General features: G+C 40.3%; 1 protein-coding gene across 2 annotated transcripts in view; it reads left to right on the top strand.

Moving 5' to 3' along the window:
• cpne2 (copine II) overlaps nucleotides 1–17,642 on the top strand; it is a 36,231-nt gene that overhangs the window by 6,639 nt on the left and 11,950 nt on the right. Inside the window, exons 2-13 of one of the 2 annotated variants that reach the window (XM_034534196.1) lie at nucleotides 373–552; nucleotides 818–892; nucleotides 1,100–1,171; nucleotides 1,770–1,853; nucleotides 2,093–2,182; nucleotides 2,546–2,638; nucleotides 4,250–4,336; nucleotides 6,535–6,594; nucleotides 12,917–13,050; nucleotides 14,197–14,251; nucleotides 14,707–14,758; nucleotides 17,143–17,276. In XM_034534196.1, the coding sequence (XP_034390087.1) occupies nucleotides 373–552; nucleotides 818–892; nucleotides 1,100–1,171; nucleotides 1,770–1,853; nucleotides 2,093–2,182; nucleotides 2,546–2,638; nucleotides 4,250–4,336; nucleotides 6,535–6,594; nucleotides 12,917–13,050; nucleotides 14,197–14,251; nucleotides 14,707–14,758; nucleotides 17,143–17,276 (1,116 nt within the window). Of the gene's footprint in view, nucleotides 1–372; nucleotides 553–817; nucleotides 893–1,099; nucleotides 1,172–1,769; nucleotides 1,854–2,092; nucleotides 2,183–2,545; nucleotides 2,645–4,249; nucleotides 4,337–6,534; nucleotides 6,595–12,916; nucleotides 13,051–14,196; nucleotides 14,252–14,706; nucleotides 14,759–17,142; nucleotides 17,277–17,642 lie in introns of both variants that reach the window. The other variant, XM_034534195.1, reaches the window with a different exon arrangement.

Below are 17,642 nucleotides of genomic sequence, written 5' to 3'. Positions count from 1 at the left end.
GACAAAAGTGATTATCCTCGACTCGTTTTGGTATTGAAATGACAGTATGGTACAGAGAGATACGGGATTTAAAGGAGTCAGAGACACATCTGCATTGGATGATACAACCAAGTTATAAATGTTTTCCATTTAAACATAGTATATCTTAAATATCATCACAACCCAGATGCGACTTATGGTTCACTAGAGTGCATGTAAACGTAAACTATTTGATATTAACTTGCCAGATTCAGTTAAATTGCTATTACTTAGTCCATGATTGACTGACCTCATTGGTGCCTTTTCAGTGAACACGACCGACACAATACACTTAAGTTCATCTGTTTGAGTTTGGTTTTTCAAAGGTTTGTCTCCTTGTTTCTTGTCTTTTAGCTTGGCCGCACTGAAACAGCTGTGAACAACTTGAACCCAGTGTTTGGGGTGAAGTTTCGAGTGGACTACCACTTTGAGGAGATCCAGAAGCTTCGCTTTGCCATATTCGATGAAGACAAGTGTGCCACGCAGCTCTACGAACATGACTTCCTGGGAGAGTTCATTTGCACACTGGGAGTGGTATGGATGGATTTCTCCTCACAGTTCAAAGTTGGTTTTGTATTAAAAAGAATGGCAGAGTATAAGTTGCCATGAAGTGTATTGACCTTTAACCCCAATGTCTCGATCCCCATCAGTTCACTCAGCCTGCAATTGAGAGTAGTTGAGAGTTGAGAGTAGGATATGCTATGCTATGCTATGCTATATGTCCACATTATTTAGTTTTGTGTTTTGTCTTACTGTAATTGATTCCTGTCCTGTGTGTCTCTCACTAATTGCCCATTAGATTGTGTCCAATAAGAAACTTCACAGACCGTTGATCTTAGCCAATGGGAAGCCAGCTGGCAAAGGATCCATTACGGTGAGAATAATACTGCCGCTCTCTCTGTATCTTTAACTTTTTTTTTGTCTCTCCATCACACATGAATCCTATTATCAATGGTTGTTGGTCATGTGGATGTTCACTATAATGGCACGTTTGCCATTGTCGATGATGTTGCTGGTGTCCATGTGAATGTTAATAGTTGCCACTACTTTTGCTGCAGCTAATGTTGTTATTCTATTTTAGATAACAGCTCAGGAGCTCTCTGACAACAGAATCATCACTTTGACCCTGAGTGGGCGTAAACTGGATAAAAAGGTAGGCAGTTAGACCCACTCACATACACACACACATACTCTGGATGCAAGCTAGCACACACAAACACACACACACACACACACACACACACACACACACACACACACACACACACACACACACACACACACACACACACACACACGCACGCACAAAAAGATAAACACACACAAGCAAAGCCCAGTAAGCCCACAAATAAAGAGTGAATGTTTTCACAACCATCACCTTTGTCTGCCAACTAATCAGGTGCACAGAAATTAGAAAAGGAAAACCTTGCAGGATTTTTAAAAAAAAAACTTTTTGCAACAGTTCATTCTCATTCTTGAACCTATGGAGTAGCTGTCGGTGTATGGCGAAGGGAAGAATGACAGCCGGTCAGAAACAGCACTGCTTGAATTGGGATTTGAACCAATGCTGATGTGTGCCTGCTGTGCAGCCGCTGGTTAAACCACCAGGATAAATTGCAGAAATGCAGAGCACCTTTTTTAGTAAATACATTAATACAACTAACAACAAATTAATTATCATTGCTACTAAGCTATACTAAGCTGTATAAATGAATTAAGACTTAAAATGACAAACTCTTTGTTCTGTACAGGACTTCTTTGGGAAGTCAGACCCCTACCTGGAGTTTCACAAACAGGGAGACGACGGCAAATGGATGCTGGTGCACAGGACTGAGGTGAGTGATTAGTTAAACGCACCTTGTACCTTGTACCTTATCTAACTGTCATTATTGTCACCCATGTGTTGTCCTCTTCAGCTAAACCAGGTCTTACAGAAGGTCACACACTGTAACTTTAACAATATGTGTACAGCCCCAAGTGTTAGTAACTCGGCTGTGGCTACAACTGCATTATATATCTGGGACTGCGTAATTCAATCATTAGCTGCCTCTTTCTTCTGTATCTGTTTCTTCAGGTCATAAAGAACACTTTGGATCCAGCATGGAAACCTTTTACTGTGCCGCTCATTTCTCTGTGCAATGGAGATGTGGACAGAAACATCAAGGTTAGTGTTTCATCTGTTACAAAACTGAATTTCTACTTTATTCAATGTTAGCAGTGCAGATTGACAATAACAATGACAGGATGTCGCATGTTAATGCACTGGTCACAAATGCATACAAGTTGTTGTTACGTTATCAGGTTACAAATAGTATTTAATAAAGTCAAAAAAGTGTTACCGTCCATATAGAATGTTAACAATTATTCATTATGATAAAAGTTAACATTTTAGAATAAAGCATTTTTAGTATGAGCTGCATGGAGAAGTGCAGCAATACCATAGAAATAACCACTTGAGTCTCAAAAAGGAAGCTAAAGATGCTAACCCACTTAGTTGTAAAAATGATGTCTGTGTTCTACATGACAGGTCCTGTGTTACGACTATGACAACGATGGAGGCCACGACTTCATCGGAGAGTTTCAAACCACGGCTGCCAAGATGAGTGAAGCCCAGAACTCAGTGGAGGTAGAGCATATTTGACATTGGTGGGATTAAGTGGGTGTTTGTCACAGTATGTGTTCAGGGAACAAGGGTTGGACCTAAAGCACAGATGAGGGAATACAACGCAGGTGAGGAGGTGGTTGGGAGAGGCAGAGCAGCACAGCGGATGATGGAAGTGGGGAAAGGTGTGTAGATGGGTGGGGTAGTCAGGTGATGAAAAAGGAGAGTCATAAGTGTATGGGATCATATCTGGTGGATGGGAAATGGCAATAAAAGGGGCCTGGGAAATAGGGAATGTGGCTGGAGAGGTGGAGAAACAGACCGTGACAGAATGTAATTGTATTTAATTGCAGGAAATCCTGGATTACATGAATGTTGTTTATTTTTCAGAGTTACATTTAAAAAAAAAAAAAGAAGCTATGTAACAGATATATATATAACAGATATATAATTTGAGACAGAGGGATTGAGAATCATGCTCTATCATTAACTAATGGATAGCATTTTTATTTATTCTTTTGCGATACTGAATTGGCCACACCTCGGCCCCGTAACGGCTAATTTACAGTTTAGATGCATCGAGTTGCACGTGACAACAGTGAAGCAGGAATAATCATGCACAGATTTGCTGCATTCATACATTATGGCCACCAAGGACTGGTTGGGTCTGAGCTATTAATGAATAAATACCATTGAGAGATATTCTTTTCACTTTTACATTTATGGTACGCTCAAGAAATAGAGATGCAGCGATCAGAAAACCGTTCATTCATTAGTAGCTCTGTGTGTGTTTGTGAGGAAATGTGTGTATGTATTTGTGTGTGTGTGTGTGTGTGTTCATTTGTAAAACTGCATGTGCCAAAGCAGCCTCATGACTTGTTCTCCCACTGAGTCTCTTCATACGTGGTAATGACACACACACACACGCACACACGCACGCACACACACACAAAATAACAAGATGGGGGATGGAGAGAGAGAGAGAGTGTGAAAAGGAGGATGAGAAAATGAGAGGTGCTTTTGAGATGTAAAACAGCCTTTAGCTGAACCCTCGTAACACGACAAGGCACTTAGAGTTACCTTGTCATATGAATCACCAGCTGACTCAAGGCATATGAGTCTGTGTTTTGTGAGTGTGGATGTGTGTGTGTGTGTGTGTGTGTGTGCATGTGTGTATGTGTGTCTCAAATGTATCTTTTCACCTCAGCATATTGCTATCTAATGTGTGATTGTGTGACTTACATTAATAAAAAGTCATTTTTCTTTCATGTGCATCAGGTAAAATGAATTCACAAAATGTTTCTGATGAACAGTATTTCTTATTTAAATGTGGGTTCCCATGACTACTAGCTACACCACTATAGAATAGTTTGCTCATAATGCATCTCGAAGTTTGACTGTCAAGTTGTGGTTATTGTAGGCGGCGTGTGAAAGACATGCAGACCAAGTCACAGCGTCTCAGTCGTCTGTTCATTTCTCCCCATCTCACCGATTCTTTACGACTGTGCTGTCAACCACTTTTATTATCACCCCCCTTCTATCCAACTTTTTATTTCTGAATTTCCTCTATTCTGATAATGATGCTTGTCATCTTTTTTATTCTCTGCAATTGTATTTATGTCTCCTCAGGTAGAGTTTGACTGCATCAACCCCAAGAAACAGAAGAAGAAGAAGAATTATAGGAACTCTGGCTTCATCATTGTCAAGTCATGTAAGGTAAGGATGGAAGGTTGGGTGGATGGATGGAAAGATGGATGGATTAATAGAAAGATGGTAGAATGGATGGATTAATGGATAGAACGATGATGGATGGAATGGATGGATGAATAGATTAATAGAAAGATGGTAGGATGGATAGATGGAAAGATGGATGGATGAATGGATAGAAGGATGATGGATGGAATGGATGGATGAATAGATTTAATAGAAAGATGGTAGGATGGATGGATAGAAAGATGGTAGGATGGATGGATAGAAAGATGGTAGGATGGATGGATTAATGGAAATATGGTAGGATGGATGGATTAATGGATAGAAGGATGATGGATGGAATGGATGGATGAATAGATTAATAGAAAGATGGTAGGATGGATAGATGGAAAGATGGATGGATGAATGGATAGAAGGATGATGGATGGAATGGATGGATGAATAGATTTAATAGAAAGATGGTAGGATGGATAGATGGAAAGATGGTAGGATGGATGGATGGATGGATGAATGGATAGAATGATGATGGATGGAATGGATGGATTGATTTGAGTTGATGGATGGATGATGGATGGTCATGTCATTTTTCAGCAGCATCCATGTTTACTTTGCAATCGTAATCACGACTGCTGGTATTGGGGCAGATAGTGTACATCACTGATGGTTGTGTTCTCACTGTTAGGCTATGCTATAGCTAGCCTGGCACATGGACCTGTGGAATCACATGCAAAGCACATTCCCCACATCATCTCTCCCTGTGCAGTTTTTGGATAATTTTATAGCACTGCAGAATCCACAGTTGAGGTATTATAGCAATTAATGTGAAATTAATTCAACTCTATTTAAGAGTAGAGTCACTCGACAAAAAAAACACAGGCGTTGCAGTTCCAAGCTTTCCATTTTAGTTACCGATTCATTTTCTGTCAATCGACTAATCAATTAATCAAATCAAATTAATTGTATCAGCTCTAAATTCAGTGTTAATTTCAAAAGTAATTGATGCTGCTTTAAGCTACCTATCAATCATTGTTGTTTGTTCAAGGGGAATTAAATCCATTAAAATTCTGAGCTGGAGGGACAACAAATAACTATTGACTGACTAAATCTCTGCTTGTTTTCACCTCACAATGACCCATCCCACCATCAACTCAATACAACATCTGATTAAACCATTGTGGTTGATCAACTGACATGTGTGCTGTAACGACGAGTCCCACACATGAAGCTGAAACTCTGAGTCTTTCGATGCCCATTGGAATGACGTGAGAGCTGTGTGCATATGATGACAAGCTTTCATAATTGATTCTTTTCCTTCCTTTTCTTTTCATGCTCACAACCATGAACTTTGTATGGACATGTTCATAGACACATAGAGCAATTTACTGCTAATACAGTAATTATATTTGTTGGCTGCTGGCAGGGATTAGACTAATGACAGTAAAATCCATGCTAAATATTCATTGTAATTGGAGTGGGAATTTAGTTCAAACAAGATCATAATTAGTGCTCCAATGTTGGTGCCGTGAATCAGAAATATATGTTGTTATTTGTTGTCATATTGCAAGAATTCTGCTCATAAAAAGAGTTAAGAATTGTGCTGTTTTTAGTCAGGTTGTTTACTACATTGTCTATGGTGTTAGTCAGGCTCTAAAGACTTTAAAGAGACAGTTCAGATGTTTTGAAGTTGGGTTGTATGACGTACTTATTCACAGTCAGTGTATTACATACAGCAAATGCCAGTCGGCACGCCCTCAGTTTGGAGAAGCAGCTTAGACTACAGCACAAAAGCAAAGAAATGTACTCTTCTGGATGAGGGCAGCAGCCAAATCAATCAGTTTAAATGTAAATTGTGGAACCTTTTCCCCGCTTTACCTTGCTGTCGGAGAGACCTTTCTGACAGGGAATTGAAGCCTAAATGCGCTCTTCAAAGCGTCCAATGCACTTTTTACGGTACAAATAGCAAATAGATATCTTGAATCTTGAATCTCATACAACACCACTTCAAACAATCTTAACTCTCCCTTGAAGTAAATGAATAACAACACATATTTAAGCAGATTTGACAGTGTTTGAAGCTGGGGAGATTTTATTACATCTAATGTTTAACATTTAATATTTTCTTGTGAAATCAATACTCTCTCGCTGGTTATATTTATTTTCCTTCCGTGTTTTCTTCCTCTGCTCCGTGACTCTTGTCTCTCTAGATTACAAGAGACTACACTTTTCTGGATTACATACTTGGAGGGTGCCAGCTCATGTTTACGGTGAGTATTAGCCTGCCTGTTTTTCTGCTTCTGCAATAATGTGGTAATGAGATACATGGTTCTGCATGCCTTCCTCTCGAAAACAGATGGAAAACATTCAGATTTTTCTATTTTCATCTCCGGGGGTCACAATCGGATCGTGATCATTTACTTACAGAAAGGAGGGACAGAACTAATTTGTGCAGTAGAGAAGAGAAGGGCAATGGAACATTGAACCGTGGGTACTTTTGTTGAATTGGGAGAACAGGAGGGCAGAAAGACAAGTGGGAACTTGAAAATGGTGCTGCAGTCACGTGCAACCCCCAAGGTGCACGTTATGCCATTGGGCCCATAGACTTACAATGGGAAACAGACATCTGTAACTCAGTATGTATTTAGTTTGAGGTACATCTTAGTATGAACACCTGAAAAGTTCTTATTTAAATATTTAGGTAGTTATTTTACTTCCTCTGCTCATGTGTGAATGAGCCCCAGAATTTTAAACTCAAAAGTAAAACTTATTTAGTTTGCTTCATGCAAAGCTGAGCAACTTCCATAGCTCTCAGCCATGGACTTATTTCATTGCTGGGTTTAAATGAGGATTTGGCCAAATAGGCCAATGTTAATTAGAAAAAGTTGCAATTTGTGGAATATTCAAATGGGTGTTGGTAGTTATTGACAGTTTGATTTACTCAGGACCAGCTTGTCTGTAATGAGCATGCTTTCAGTGCAATGGGAATGTGTGCCTGTTCTAGTGGTGGAGAGATGAATAAATTTAAGGCCGAATGGGAAGTCTTAAAATCCTCGATGCTCCCTCCTAATCTTTTGCCTTTTGTCACAGACCTGCAGCTCTTTCCCTGATGCACACACACCCACGCACACGCGCATGCACAGACGCACACACACTTAATTCTGTCTTAACACAGATACTTCCTCTCTCCCGCTTACAAACTCATTTACATACACACACATACACACATGTGAGCACAAACATATGATATCCTTGTCACATTCCTGCTTTCACTGTGAACCACGACGACCGCTTTACATGCCATGCCGTTACCATGACTTTGTCACACAAATCCACATTCTGTATTCTTCATACAGACATTTTATCACACGCGCCCGCGTCTGTAGGCGTGCGCACAAGCGTGCACCTTCCCTGCTTACACACACTGACTGATTTAGACAAGCACAAGCACACATGATCTCACGCAGACGCTCAGTCACCGATGACATCTTTTCCTCTCGTAAACACTGCCACTTATGTGCACAAATTTGACAAACAAACACATACAGTGAGGAGCCGGTGTGTACAAAAACACACACACACACGTGCAGAAAGAGCGGTTTCGCGCTGTTCAATCAGACTTAGCATGGCTCTAATCCTAATCTCCAGCAAGGGAAAGTCTCTCCTCGGGGCTGCGGGAGCTGGAGGAGAGAGAGCAACGTTTCTCTGTTACACACTCCAACACAAAGAGACAGCCTCCGAGTGCTGATGGGCTGTTTGTGAAAGACTTGGAATTACGCTATTATTCATATCTTGTGTTTGATATCATTCAGGGCTGTGTTGAGCGTAGTGCCCGTGTCCATGTGGATTCATAGAGAGAACAAACGTTTCATGAATGAGGGAACAGAGAAGCATCTTTGCAGCTGTTGACAGACAATGTCAGTCAAAAACTGTGTGTCAGTTAAGACACATAGCTGTTTCCCCCCATCTATTTCTGGCCTGTACTGCAGTCTGTGACATATTCTCTCAGCAGAACTCAGGGCCTTATTATTTTAACCACACGGCGTTGGCAAAATATTTGGTTTGAAAGCCTGACGGTATTTGATGGTATTTGTTTCTGTTTTTGTTATTACAAATAAAAACTGACTGGTGTGAAAGATATGTACATTTAGAGGGCAGAGAAGGTCTAAGGAAAAATGCTCTTGTGTTGCATGATGGGAATTGTAGGATCCAGTGTTTTTGGAACTTTACCTAAATTAAAAGTCAGGACATCTCGGCCTCAGATGAATGATTGTGTTCGTTCTTTTTTTAAATCTGTCTCTTGAGTCTTTGCTCTAATTGATTGCAGTCACTTCTACTTTTTTACATTTTTTATCAGAGCTAAGCTACTGTCAATGAACTCATTTCCTGTTATTGTTTCACATTAAAAGCCTACCACGTAAGGGAGGGATTATGCATTTTGAGCTACAGTAAGATGTGCATTGTAACCTGAGTGTGTCACCATGTAGAGTCAACTCCCTTTAATTAGCGGGTGAGAAGAGGAGTATTTATGTTCTGGCATGACTATGTTGTTGTACTCACTAAAGTAGTGCAGTGGAAATTAACAATAAATAGCTCAAACTATACTATATGAGCATCAATAGAGTAAAAAAAATCGGAGAAAGATTTATTTTTCGTATTATGTGAACACATACCACAACGATGTTGAAAAGTATTTCTTCATTATTGCGATTTGTTGAGTTTGCACTAACAGCAAAGTAAAACAGGAGCAAATCAAAAGAAATCTGGGAATCAATTTACTAAATTATGAGCAAACATACTTCAATGTCTTCAAATACTTTAACAATAAAATACCTTTTAATTAGGAATAAAGACACTTCTCCAATATCACGCCGTTTCAGATGAAGGCTAATTATATCTACAGTTTTGTTGACAATAAAAAACATGCAGTGGCTTTTATGTGTTGCATACAACTTGTCATGGAGGACACAGTATCCAATAATACACAAGAAAAAAATATCAATAGACCATGAATACACTGTGCCACATGAGAAGTCTGGCAGTGGACAGCCGCTCCTAGTTGTCACTGGGAACACCTCAGAGTGAGACAGAGTTACTCCAGAAGATGTTCACACAGGCTCCAACACACTGATGGAGGCTCCATCTTCCTGGCTGTTTAACTGCAAATGAGTCTGAGAGGTCCTGGCGCGACAATCGGCTGATACTTGGCAAGGCGCAGCTGAGAAACCTCAAATGTGATTGTCAGTATGTCAATTATTTGCCAGTAATTTGCCAGTAGTGGAATCCCTCTCATTAAATTCAGTCACATACGGTTTCTGCCGTTTTGCTGCCCTGAAATATACAGTAATGAGATGCTGCTCCGTCACCCCCTCTTCATTTTTAATTCTGAGCACTTGCTTGTTGAAACTGTGTGTTTGTCATCTTGTGTTTGGTCTATTTGTGTGTTAGCAATTACTAATAGCTTGGGGCGAAGTTGGAAACAGAATGGCGTCATCTCCCACTGTCAATTTCACAACCATCAAACTAATAATGTCCGTCACCGGAGAGGTCACTGGGGGAAGAATGCCGCCATAGTTTATCTGCCATCGACTGTCAGATTCGACATACATATTTTCAGGTTCATCGTAAGACAAAACTAATGGAGACCTGGAATGAAAAATGGACATCGCTGATCCAAACAACAGGAATAAATGAAAAACACATCCTCCTCAGCTGTGTTTACGCAGTTGTTAAGGGGGGTTTGGGGACTCCCCCTTCCCCCACTACATGTTCCTAATGTAAATATCTTAACTTTAAGATGTTTGGATTACAAAAATGGGATTATAGTAGCTTCAAACCATGTCAGCGGGCAGTAGAATAAATTGGCTGTAATAAAACATGAGAATTAGGTTAAATGTCGAAATGAATGATCCACACCCAGTAAAAGCAAAATCACACAACTGTTCTCTATCTCTGTATTATAGCTTTACTCTTAATCTGTTCTCGTCAACGCGTTATATCAACGTCCACTCGGACTCAAGGAACTGATTCGATTTGGTCAGTGGGACACGTTTTTGCCCATAATTCTGGAATTCATATGCTTTTCATGACAATTTCATACACATTTCTGACAGGATGAAATGATGATAGAGTTGCTGTTGGAAGATGGAGGAACTGGAACAGACAAACGGCATTCAAATACTATTTTGTACACTTTGTATTGTGATAAATTGTTTGATCTCTGCTCTATTCCACAAAGCGTATTGACATACTGGGCGACTGTGGCTCCCTGGAGAGCAAGGTTGTCCTTCAATCAGAGGATCGGTGGTTCGATCCCCGGCTCCGCTAGCCCATGTCAGTGTGTCCTTGGGCACGACACTTAACCCCAAAATTGCGCTAGTTGCTTTCCTTGGTGTGCCGTAGAGTTTGTTGAACTCGCCTACGACAAGAGTCGCCTGCTTCGTGGGTCTTTTCTCTCACATGCTGTTCCAGGACTAACACACACACACTACACCAAATATCTAACAGCACCCTAATTCTGTCCCCCTGCATCTCTGTATCCGTCACTCCTGCTACCCATGCTGCTCTTTATGCTCTCTCTCTCTCTATCTTTCTCTCTCTCTTACCAATATGTTCCTCATTTGCCCAATATCCCATCTCGTACTCAAAGCTCTACTAGCACCTTTGCTCTCTCTTCCTGCTTCTCCATGTTCTCTTTCCTCAGTCATTGTCATATAACACTCCAAACCAAAAGAGAAAGAAGGAGACGCTTTGGACCATCTTTAAGCTGATAGGAAGGAGGCAGAGTTTCTGGGTTGGGTTCTTGTCAGCACACAGACCCTTATTCAACGCCTGAGGAAAAGCTTGTCACTCTTAATCTCATATTGTGTTAGGCCGTGTGACTCCATGTGTGTGTGTGTGTGCCTTATAACTTTGGGTTCATGCGTTCAACGCGTCTGTGTGTTCGCATTTGGAGACACCGTGTGTGATCGCTGCATCACCCTGTGGCCATCTGCGTGGTTTCAGGGGCGTGCCGTCATTTTTTATACGCAGTGGTGCTACAATATTTTCTTTTGTAGCCGTCCTCAGAGGAACATGTTGTAAAATGAAGTAAAACAAATTAATTCCTTGGTTTTGTGACCTTTAAGATTGAAATTACAATGTGTTTAACATGTTTGAGGAATTGAGGTCATTACATGTCAAAATTGCAAAAGCAACAGCAGTGGCTGTGGAGTTGAAAAAGAAATCACAATATCAACTAAATCATACCGATTGGCTGCACATTTTTCAGAGAGTAGCAAAGTCACTATATAAACTTATTAATATTTCACTGCAAACAAATCTAAAATGTCAATAAAATAAATGAAGCGAAGTTTGTAAAGGTTGAAGAACATAGACAACATATCTGTATATCCTCCTCCCTCTGCAGATGGGATTCACTACAGTGTCTAAATCGGTTGTCCGTTTAATACAAGATTTCAGTAACATTCATAAATAAAAAGTTGTTCTTGTTCATCGCGTATCAGGCAGTCTTTTCATGTTGCGATGGCCATAAAAAATAAGATTTATCAGTCAGCACTTTTTAGACTCTCACCTCCTATTGTATAACGCAACCAAAGGAATAAATACTGTCATTGTTTTTTTTAAGTCATATGTGTGTGACATTGTATTGAATTTCATATTTATCCTTCACATACATTCTGAGTTATTCACATGTTGTGTGAACATAGAACATGTAACCATTGTCTGAACAAAAAGGGCCTAACATGCAGAACATCGCGTCATGTGATGTCAGTAAAATCCTTTCAAATCCTTCGTGTGGAGGTCTTTTTTTAAATATATGGGGTTTTCAACAGTTACATAGAAGTTTGACCCAACACAACTCCATGGTTGGAGAAAATTAAAAATGCAAGAGTTGGATGAGGAGGAGGAGCTCCTGTATCCAGAATGAATAAGGGGGATGTTTCGGTTGTAACAAGCTACAGCTGCAGTTAGTTGAAGTTCAGTAGTTTTACATAATCCTCTTAAATGCATTTTCTAAGATTATTTTAATGGCTTTTTATTGTCTTTATTGACACGCAGCAAGGGGCCGCGGGTTGGAATCAACGTGGGCCGCTGACAAGGACTCAGCCTATGTAATGCACACACTATGCTGGGAGGGCGCCCCCCAGTTACCCACCCCAAACCATCACTGGCACCAGCTCATCGATTGAGGCATCAATGCCATCGGCACATTGAGAGCAAATATTCAATTCCTCATCCCACATTTAGGGAGTGTACAGTACAGTAGAGTTGAACAAAATGAGTGTGTGTAGTTGCCAGAAGAAAGCTTTTGCCCTGTAGATTCCTATCGGGCTCCTCCTGTGACATCATTGTCTTATGTCAAAAGAGAACCAACCATTCCTGTCTGTTCACTGCTGCTGCCGATGTTTATTCACCAACAAAACATCCCCGTATTGTAGGTGATTCTGCTTTGTTATGCGTAGTTGGGAAGGAAATTAAAATTAAAAAAAGATTACCACCCAGTCACAGTTTCTTGAGCTCCTTACAATATGACATCACAGCAGGTTTCAAGGATGACTCTGAATCTGTCACTTCTCTCTCTTTCCATAGGTCGGTATAGACTTCACAGCATCTAATGGGAACCCTCGAGAGCCGTCCTCCCTCCACTACATTAACCCGTTGGGCAGCAACGAGTATCTCGCTGCCATTTTAGCTGTGGGACAAATCATACAGGACTATGACACGTGAGTATCTTCTTCATTTGAATCAGTTAGGAGTTATCTTAAAGGTAAAAAAAAAAAAAAAAAGTTAGCTCCAGTAGTAATAGCCTGTGGAGCTATTACAGTGAAATGAATATACACATATGGACACTGATATATACATATTACAAAGCAGAGAGAAGCTCAGATTACAACACACGCTCAACTCAACACCATTACTCAACCATATCTTCACAAAGTAAATGCTGACATATTCCTTTATCTGACTGAGGTCATAATCTATGGCCACAACCATGTTTCTGAAATATCAGCAGCCTCACTGTGCTGTGTTGATATATATCTATGGAGCTGAAGTAGCAGACAGATCTGTGAGTGGGACTTTTTATCAGTTTCATCATAAACCCAGTCGTTCATCGCTCAGTTCAAGACTGAAGACTAGTGTCAACAACACTGAATTGCAGCAGAAACTAATGCACAGAACTGTTGTTGTAACATGCTAACAGACATACACACACGGTTCCATCAATGTTGCTGCTGTTCAAAGTAAAACAATTAAATATCATTTCTGAGCTCTCATCGTGCTAGCAAGCGGCTCCCAAGAGTGACTCGCGTTCGCATGGACGCCTGTCCAATCCGAGCACTTGAATGCTGCACAGGGCGGGTCTTAACAACTTAGCATTCACTACAGTTACGAAGAATCCAGGACAAATTAGGGTCATGGTTTTGTTAGCGGCGTGAGACCACGAATGAAACCATAGCCATCTATTTCTTGACTGTTTTTCAGAGTAAAGTCCCAAGTTTGTGTCACTGAGAACATACTGACGACCACCAATAATTCATAGATTTTGATGACGTTTGTAAGACAATGTAAATGTGTTCTTCTGTCTGAACGGGTAGTTTGAAGAGTGATAAAATCCGCCAAAGTCAAAAAGATAACCACATTTTTGTGTATCCTTCGCTTCAGCAAGAAGTAGCCATTTTACAACATTGCTTAATTTTTCTGCCAGCTCTCAGCTAGTTTTTCTGTAAGTGTCTTTGAATTTGTTTCTTTGTGCTAACGGTAACAGGATTTCCTCAGCTGTCTAAATCCAGATAGTTGAATTTAGATGAAATAAAAAAATAAAAAGGTTTAACTAACGCTCCAATCTGTTGTCATGGTTTCCTCCTCAGCGACAAAATGTTTCCTGCTCTGGGATTTGGAGCTCAACTCCCACCAGACTGGAAGGTATGTGTGTGTTTGTCTGTGTTGTTGTTTGTGTATATGTATGTGTCCTAGACACATATATGAGCGATACATATATGTACAGTATGTGTGTGTGTGTGTGTGCGTGCGTGTGTGTATGTGTGTGTGTGTGTGTGTGTGTGTGTATGTGACAGAGAGAGGAGGAGGGGTTGTGGTATGCAAACTCACACACTGCTCACACACACACAGATACAACTCTAAGCAATATACATGCATATTCACACGATTACGCAACTGGCAACCCATCTGTGTTGCCATGGCACTGAGCTGATGAAAAGGACAAAGGAGAGAGAGTGGTACACACACACAGAGAGGGAGAGAGAGAGAGAGAGGATGGGAGGGTGTGGGAGAAATGGATAGTATTTCTCAACAATATTCTCCAGTGTAGAAAGAAAGAATATCAAGTTTGTCTTGTGGGTTTTTTCTTGTCTCCTCAGGTGTCACACGAATTTGCCATCAACTTCAACCCCACCAACCCGTTCTGTTCAGGTGAGTTACTGTCACCGGTACCATCGATTACCTTGCTGCTACATCTGAAAATACCTATGTATATACATGCATATGCAGACACAGATACTAAAAACATAATATTGTCCACTAGAGTGCTGCAGGAATAAGTCCCAAAACCCGGAAATGAGTTTCTTTTGGTGAGATGCCTGAAATAAGGTCTCTGGTTAACACAAGCAGATTTTAGAGCGTTGTTCTATGGCATTAAATGCTTCAGTAGATACCCCTTTTGTGAATGTTACTTGTCTTAAGAAAAGTGGTTCCTAACAAATGGCTCACGCCGTACACTAGTCTGCTTTCAGCTATAATGGTGTATTTTGCTTTAGCCTAACGACCATTATAACGTCTGGCAATTGAATTTTTGTTTCAAAAATGTTTTAAGGTTATCTTACTGAACATAAGATGTATTACAAATGTGTGTTTGCCACAAAGCTTATTTTCTTTTAATGCTAACTTCTGGGTTGGCTTCCAAACATACTGTATGTGTATCATCCCTGCAGCATTCTATATATCTGTCTTTAAAGAAAAGTGAAGACCAATTGCAACATTGTGTGTGACATTGTTGCATACAAACTTGACTTAACTGTTAACAAGAACCATGTGATCCTTTGTTGTTTTCTGTTTTCGACGCAATTCCATTCATAACAGCACAAGCTGAAAACACTCTCCCTTATCTACACTTATAGGTTGTTGGCTTCTTTTTGGCCGGAGCTACATCTTCCCCGAACAAGCTGTGTCAACAGATAGGAGTTACTAAGCTGTTCTTTCCCTATGAAGATGTACAACATTGTCTTATTTGTCTACACACATCCTGTCAGGCTCGTATTAAAATACCAGAACTGTTTGAGAGACTGAAACTGAATTACATTACAATTAAAATGATAGTAGGATATAGTCCCATGTATAAACATTCACTTATAAGGCAATGCAATTGTGACTTTGTGGAAATAAATACAACAAGACAGAGAAAGAGATAAACACATCACTGCAAAAGTATTCTTTGGTTTAACAAAGATGCAGCACACCCGGTAAAAAACTAAAAACATCTCCAGATCACGTGACAGCAGAGTTGTCAACGTGTACATTTTTAAGATGTAATCAAAACGCCTTTTTCAGGTCCGGTATTTTTTGGGTGAAATGTCAATGTTACAACAACTGCTGTATGGATTGCTATGAAATTTGGTACACATATTCATGCTCCCCCCAGGATAAATTGTAAATTGTCACTTTAGTGACTCATTTGATTTCAACACCATCCATCCGATCTGTATTTTAGATTGTCCAGTACTTTTGTTGATGACCTGCATAAGTAATGACATTCCCGTTAGCCTGAGCTGAACCTTCTGTTTAGTTATTGAGCAAATGAGGACGTGAACGCTTAACGAATATGGTAAACGTGGTCAACATTGTACTTGCGTGTCACCTTTGTTATGACGAGCAGCCTCACAAAGCTGCTTGCAGTCTAAAGGCCACTCAGCAAATACACACTGGAACTAATATTCTCTCACCTACTCCGTTTCAATTTCAACATATTTGTAAATCGTCAGTATCTTGCATCTTGCTTTGAAGAACAGTGCATCAGTTAACGCAACATTAGCATTTGAAACGTGCTAATGTATTAATTGCCAAATGCATGACTTGAGTACCGACTGCTGAGAGCCCAACTGTGCAGAAGGAAATTGTGCAATACATATTTTAGCCTGACGGAGACCGGCGGTTCTGTGTGTTTCTGTCAAATAGATGTGCCTACACAAACACCCTTTCTTTTTAATGTTAGCTGGTGAACTGCTCCTCTATAAACTACGTAAGAGAGCATTTTGGGCTCATCTTTTATTGGAAAGAAATGTACCCTCCGTTGCACTCTAAAAAATTAAAAGTTACGGTCCAAACAATAAAACCTGATTTGAAAGACTGCAGTCTCAAAGTGCTGCTATAACTGCCATATTAAACGGTTGTATTATACATTGAGAGTTATAAATTACTTTTTACAACTTTAAAATCAAGAAATTAAGCCAGAACCCGTGTTTAAGCTGCAATGTGGACTTCCCAGTTCCCCTTCATAAATATAATAAAAAAACATGCAACTGACAAATGAACTCATTCACACATTCAATTGTCTGGTTGTTTAAGCTGATTGGAGTCCGGCACCTCTGATGAGAAACAATGATTTTCATTAGCTGCTGTGAAAATGTCTCACTTGAGATGTGACAAAGCCATTTTTCTCACATGTGTGTCCCTGCCCTCCCCATCACTAACCTCTCTTCCTCCCCCGCTCGCTGTCTCTCTCCTGCCCTCTTCCTTTCTCATCTGTCTTAAATGTAAGGTTTGTTGAAATGTGTTTTCTTTCTGTCTCTTTCTCTGAGCAGGTGTGGAGGGTATTGCCCAGGCCTACTCCGCCTGTCTCCCTCACATCCGCTTCTACGGCCCAACAAACTTTGCTCCAATCATCAGCCACGTGGCACGTTTTGCTGCCCAGGCACTTCAACAAGAGAAGGCAGCGGTAGGTGGCCACAACATACTTATTCATCTTATCTATCAATCTATGGTTGATTAATTTAACCTCATGCCAATCCTGCCAATTTAATGTATACGCAAGCTGTGATTGCATGGTTGCAAATGTACAGAGGTTGAGCGAGCTTCATGGGAATGTCACTATTCCCCTTTGCACTTTTGTTTTTAGCCACACTAAAGTTCTGTCTTTTGATTGGTATGTCTGAACTATCGGATATGAGCCATCTTGATAGATTACCATGGAATGTTATGGAGCATGCATGTTCCCAAGAGGATGCATCCTGATGATGTTGGTGACTTTTCTTCTAACCAGGAAGTTTACCTTTTCGTTTTTTGAAATGTCTCAACAACTGCT

Source organism: Cyclopterus lumpus, chromosome 6, assembly GCF_009769545.1.
Source record: "Cyclopterus lumpus isolate fCycLum1 chromosome 6, fCycLum1.pri, whole genome shotgun sequence".
Lineage (NCBI taxonomy): Eukaryota > Metazoa > Chordata > Actinopteri > Perciformes > Cyclopteridae > Cyclopterus > Cyclopterus lumpus.
This window is presented reverse-complemented; position numbering and strand designations above follow the sequence as displayed.